Source organism: Coturnix japonica, chromosome 2, assembly GCF_054131305.1.
Source record: "Coturnix japonica strain WE chromosome 2, WE-NBRP24, whole genome shotgun sequence".
Taxonomy (NCBI): Eukaryota; Metazoa; Chordata; class Aves; order Galliformes; family Phasianidae; genus Coturnix; species Coturnix japonica.
Genome location: NC_140664.1, coordinates 120657902 through 120664294, shown reverse-complemented (window position 1 = coordinate 120664294; position 6393 = coordinate 120657902). Strand labels below are relative to the sequence as shown.

General features: G+C 36.9%; 1 protein-coding gene across 8 annotated transcripts in view; it reads right to left on the bottom strand.

The window, feature by feature from the left end:
• Positions 1-5265: 5265 nt before the first annotated feature.
• LOC107309017 (ATP-dependent translocase ABCB1-like) overlaps positions 5266-6393 on the bottom strand; it is a 47369-nt gene continuing 46241 nt past the window's right edge. For all 8 annotated transcript variants that reach the window (XM_085540643.1, XM_085540641.1, XM_085540640.1 and 5 more), the window contains one exon: positions 5266-6299. In XM_085540643.1, coding sequence (XP_085396769.1) covers positions 6093-6299 — 207 coding nt within the window. In that variant the 3' untranslated portion in view covers positions 5266-6092. The remainder of the gene's footprint in view (positions 6300-6393) is intronic.

Below are 6393 nucleotides of genomic sequence, written 5' to 3'. Positions count from 1 at the left end.
CGGGATAATGGGTGTGTGCCAGGATTTCCCCTGGAGCCAGTGAGCGTTGTGAGGGAGTATGTGCACAGAAATCCTCCCAAAGGAAGTCTCTGTGTTAATGTGTTCTTCACTCCTTCTAAGGTTACTGAGCAACCCAGGCTGGCTGTGGAGCAGCACCTAGGGCAGGCTGGCACACTGGGCACTGAACCCCACCTTCACTCTGAGGCTGTAACCATCAAACCAATTGGGAATCACTGTGGTGTAGAGAAGGGATAGAAAAGCTTTAAAATGGCTCCTTCCTTCCTGCATAGCATGTCGTCCTTTCCCAGAGACTCTAGCTTAGCTGAGGGGCTCAGCTGTGTCCTTCAGCACAGCTGTTGGAGCCTGCTGGAATTGGCTGGGGATGGCATAAGGTCTCTCCTCACAGGGGCTGCCCCCACTTCCAGAACTGTGTCACATAAACCCACTACACCATAACTACCCATTTCTGTGGCTGTTCATTACTTGTATTGTTTTTTCCTTCTACTGTGGAGCAGGGTTAACCTCCACAGTGTTACTCTCTGTATTACCATCTGTGTATATTCCATTGTGGGATATACTCAGCTGCTGCCCCTCCTTCCAAGTCCCATCGTTATCCTGGCTCTCAAAAAATACCCTCTTCATTTTCTCGAATTTATTGCTTTGAACTAAAGCTGTTAGTCCTACTAATTAAAGAAAATGGAACAATCTTCAGGATGAATAAACACTATTATTTTATTACCTATGTAATAATTAGATATAACTATTATATATATAATATGTATATTATCACATTTAAGAAATATATATGTATGTTATCTATTATATTGTTATGGCAAACTGAGTAATAACTTTCAGTGGATCAATTAACTTCCTCTTAAATGAAGCACAAGGGTTAAACGCAATCTGTTGATGATACTTTGATCTGAGAGGTGATAAAATATTTCTAACTCCTTTTGTCATATTTAAGGTTCAGGATACTACTGGGGGAAAAACTGAGACAGTAATTTCATAGCATTATTCTTGTAAAAATTTTCCTCTTGTGATGAATTGACTTGTTTTGATATCCTGGAAGCTGCCATATGGAATGGATCTATTAATTGGTTGGATGGTTCATTATAACTTTTCCCACAGAGTCAGACGATGGCAGAGGTTGGGAGGTTTCTTAATCCCAAGTGTAGTCCGGTTTTGAATATCTGAAGTCTGATTTTGATTATCTAAAGGGATGGAGACTTCACACCCTTTCTGAGAAATTTGTTCTAGTGCTTAACTGCTCTCACAGTAAAAAAGTATTTTCTCATGTTAAAATGCCTATAATGCTTATTGTTTTGGAAGGGAAAAGTTATGCTTTAATGTAGCTGTAGCATTTTATTAATGCCCTATTTTGTACATTTTCATAGCTGTTATTTAAAAACAGTAGGCTGTTTGAAAGTCAATGTAGGATGAGAGCAGAGTTGAATATAAGGCTTTTTAAAGAAATAATTCACTCAGGAAAATGGTACCTAACGTCTATATTTCAAATCACGTTACTGAGGTTAAAAATAGTGCAGAGGACAAGGAACAGGAATAGAATAGGGTGAGTACCCTGGCCCATGACCAACAGTTCATAAAAATATTGCTCTTCAAGTTCAGTGCAAACACTGTCTGGGTAGAGTTGAACAAAACTTATGTGAAGAAGAAAATCTGAAAGAAAATGCAGTTTAAAATAGTTGTTGTCTGAGCAAATGAGGCCATCATGTGGCAAATTAATGACACAACTACACAGAGAAAAAATGATTAATAGTTCTGATGACGGTCAGGAAACACCTTCCATCATGAACTCAAAAGAGGCTGGTGTGAAAGTTCAGATGCAGAAATTCCTCCTATCTTTCCTTTTTTCATAAGGAATTCTAGAGAAAAATTGAATTATCTTTTAGAAATTCCTTATTGATGAGAGATTCTTAGATGGAAAGCACATGAATTTTTACTAACAATTCTTATAAATAAGAATGAGAGAAGGTACAATCACATCTTCAAAAGAAAGGTAATCAATGTCTTCAAATGAAAACAAGGTGAGCAATTAAGTTTCTGATTTATCAAACTGCTGAGGAAACTCAGGAAGTGAAGTTATCAAGATCTGCAAAACTAGATTGTTGTATGCTTCATTGAATCTACCTTTAAAAAGATAAACCTTAACATACTAGTGCTCAAATAGAAACTACATGGAGAGTAAAGTCTGAGTTGTACATGATTTGGTAAATATGCTGGGAACTTTCATCTTTATTTACTCTTCTTTTACACTGAAGAATAGACACGCATATAGAGATAAATGATCCGTAGGTCTACCCAACAGAACCTCTGAGTTTGTAGTTGGAGAAACTCAGCATAGTTCCATTGTGAATTTTTCCATCAGTGCCTTGGTAAGTGTGTATAAATTTTGTTTTCTGAACAATGTGAAAATGATGGGTTATTACCTATCATACATCACTGATAAGTATATGAATGTCAAGGAATAACATAGGGTACAACAAATACAAAACAAATACTGTAAAAGATGTCATGTATGTAGAAGCAGAAGTCAGAAGATCACATTGGAGAAAGTCAACAGAAAAAGTCATGTTGTTTCTGACCAAATTAGCCACTCAGCAGAGAGCAGATAAAGCTGATCTGTTGGTCACCTCACACCTCTCAGTTCTGCCTTGTTTTATTTTTAAAATATTTACTGTTAACAAAACAGACTCAATTATGGGCCTTTGAAAAGTAGGAGGGAACTGGAGGAAACTGTCAGACAGATCTCCATTCCTTCTCCCTCAGCAACGCTTCATTTTAGCATCTTATATATTCTATACTTGGTTTTCTTTTTTCATAGTTTATACATTAATCTTGTTATTCCCTTGTCCTGTTTTCATTAGTAATTTATCTGAGAACCAATTCAGTCACATGGAGATAAAACCTTCCTCATGCATGAGATAAGAACCATGAACTTAGAACAACTTTTTGCTGTATTCAAATGTTTGTTAGTATATTTGTCTCCATTATTAAGCAAATAAATGATGATATAATTTCTACCTATGAACACTTGAAGTGAAACTATGAAGAAACTGATTTTATGCACCTTGTATATGGACACAGAGTCTTTGCTTTTAAGTTACCTAAAACATCAGTGGCCTTAAATATTTGGGCATTTTAAAATATCCTACACAATTTCTAGTATTTTTGTAAGAAATGTCTCTATCTTTGGGGAATACAAAGTTACAATCAAGGTTAACAGATCTTTTTTATGAAGTATAAAGTAGTCCAGGATGTAAGCAACCTACTTCAACGCTGTTGTCATCCAACACATGACTCATTTTCTCTAAGCTATGGCATTGATAATGTAGGTAGTTATGATAATCAGCCTCATATCCTTCTATGAAGAGATTTTAGTTTATTGCTAATCTAACCTGCTAGTGACAGTAATTCTAGAATGGAATGAATTGTGCCCCGGGCTTTATTGATTAGACCTTTATTAAACATGCAGAAGGGAAGCTTGCTTAGAGAAATAAGTTTAGGCATAAGCACTTTTAGATGCTTGCAGTCCTGTCCCAGCAGCAGTATTAGAGTACTGCCTCCTTAGCTAACAGCATACAGTTCACAGATAGAGTGAAACAGACATAGGAATAAGCATACAAAAGGAAATGTACCCGCTCTACAATAGCAGGGACTTGTAGACAGTTGTCCTTGCGTGATCTGCTCTTTTCCTTACTCTTCTCTACTATTGATATCTCTACAGTCCATGCAATTCACTGCAAATTATTTGAAGCGGGTGCTCATTCTGTTTCTAACTTTCTGATTTTGGTTTGGTGCATTAGAATAACTACAATAAAAGATACCATCCTGCATTAGAAATATCAAATGAATGAGGAATTAAACTGGAATGAAATAGTTCTAGATTATTTATCCAGAAAACAAAAAAAAGCCAATAGCAGTTCTTTAGACAGTCTTCTTGTGCATTTTTAATGTGGGTTTTTTTTTTTGTTTTGTTTTGGTTTGGTTTGGTTTTTTTCTGTACAAAAACTGCCAGAGTTGGCAGTATTCATAGGCAGTGTGCAATGTTTTTTCGCAATTGAAAGTTGTCTTCCTTGCAGTGACCATACGTGCATGTTAGATTGCATTTTCAGGGAGAGAAATAGGAGGGCGATTTATAAATGTACATGTAGACTACAGATCTTGAGGAAAAAGTTGGCATTATATCTATTTGTGCTTTCAGTAGTCACAAGGAATATTCATTAACAAATCTTTCAATGTCTGTGGAGTTTTGCAGATATAAATGCAAGTAGAAATATTGTGTTAGACAAGTATAGTAGCAAGAAACAGATGGGCATGTTCAAAAGATTTGCTTATAAGGAAAGGGAATTGTTTCCATTAAGGCTAGATTGACTGGGATTCAACATTAGGATTATTGATCCCAACATGGGATAGTTAGGGAAGAATTTGGAGGGAATATCTGAGAGAGACTAGTGGAGATCTGTAACTGTTTGGAGTTGAATGTTTGGAGTTGATACACTCCATGATCTTTGGAACTGGTAAATGCTGCTCCTTCAGAGTTTTATGAGGAAAGAACACTGGATAGTCTTGGTGAGCTTTCTATATCTCAGAAGTGAGAGAAGGGCCTGGTACTAAGCTATTCATTGCATTCAGATCAGGAAATTGCCATTCTAGGGGCAAGTATGCTGGTGAATGTTGGGCAACAGGATGCTACTATTCAACATACTGACAAGAATTTGCAGTTGGAAAAAGCTTGTGTACCTAAGACACCATTTTCTTTTGAGAGTGCTCTTTGGAGAATTAGCAGGAGGCCCACCTATCAGACTGGTGAACTTAAATGCTTCTTTCTTGTTTTTCCTGCAATCAGTGGCATATGCTTGGAAAGTCATTAGGATTGCTGAGGAGATGTCCATGCTTAAAGCCCTCTGAAACCTTATTCCAAAGCTAATGAAGTAAGATGCAGAAATCTGACATAAGGAATGCATGGGGCTTACGTACAAGAGCTCTATGTTTGACTGAACTGGTGTTCAGTCAAACAGGCACATAAGAGGTTAGTGACTGAAGAATGATCACATTAATCAGCATTCTGGAGAGCATTATTAATACAGTGACTAGCTTATCTATCAGCTCATTTATATAGGTGTGTGTTTGAGTAACTATCTAGAGTAACTATCTATGTGTAGATAGGCAGATTTTTACATATAAATCTTAGGGAATTAGAAATTGCTGACAGAAACATAGAAGACTGATTAAACAGGCCAGTTTTAAACTTTAAAATAGAACTTTACTTCAGAGATATTTATTAACAATACATATTGCTAATGGTAAATTCTTAATTGCTATTGTACTGTATTCAAAGCAGTTAACTCTTAAAATTCATATAATAAATTAGCAATTAATATACAAAACCACAGAGCTGATGCTGTGTAATTATAATTTCTTATCTGCTGCTTCTTTTCTGTAATAGATTTAAAGCAGTCCTTTCCAGCATTTACAGTCACATTTCTTCAACAGTGAGTAAGTGACCACAAGTGAGATACTTCTTAATAGCTCTGGGGCCTTAGTTTTCAACCTGTACCCCGTAATTCCAAGACCATATTTGCAGTAATACCAGGCTAAGGCTCCACAAGAGACATCTGGCACCAAGGTCCAGTTGGCCAGTTCTCAACAAGCCCAATAGTCCATAACTGGGTCCCTACACACTCAGCAGAAGGCACTGTGAAGATAAGGCTTAAGGTTTCTTCCTAGCAATAGCAACACCGGTTTTAATGTGTACAATCATGTTTACATACTGTTTACCAGATGTGCGTGACTTTGGTAGAATTCAAAGCCAGCTAATATGAATTAAATTCAGCTTAGCATGCTTCTACTTTTATGGGTGTAATAGGCTTCCACTTTGGAGACATAGTAAAGTACTTCGAATAATGAAAACTAGTTGTGAGAAACTGGTATATTGTTATTTCTTGTTTTCATAGGATTTATAAAAAGTCTTTTGTTTTGGAAGAAAAAAAGTATCAAGACTGACCAGTAATATTATGTAGTATTGAAATAATTAGAGTGACACTTCAGAGAGAAGTACTGCCTTTAATTTACATGTTGCATGACCCACTTTGAACATTGACCAGTGAATAGTAGAAGCCTTTTTCAGCCAGGAGCTGATGATGAGTCCCTTGCTCTATGACCTTGCCATTCTGGATCACAGCAATCTTGTCAGCATTCTGGATGGTGGACAGGCGGTGAGCTATCACAATGCAGGTGCGACCTTCTCTGGCTTTATCCAGTGCTTCCTGGACAACCTGTGCAATGAATAAACCAAAAGGCAAATTAGAATCGAGTACAGCTGCTCTTTTCCCCCTGTGGTTCAGTCTGGGTGTACCTGTTGGGTTATCT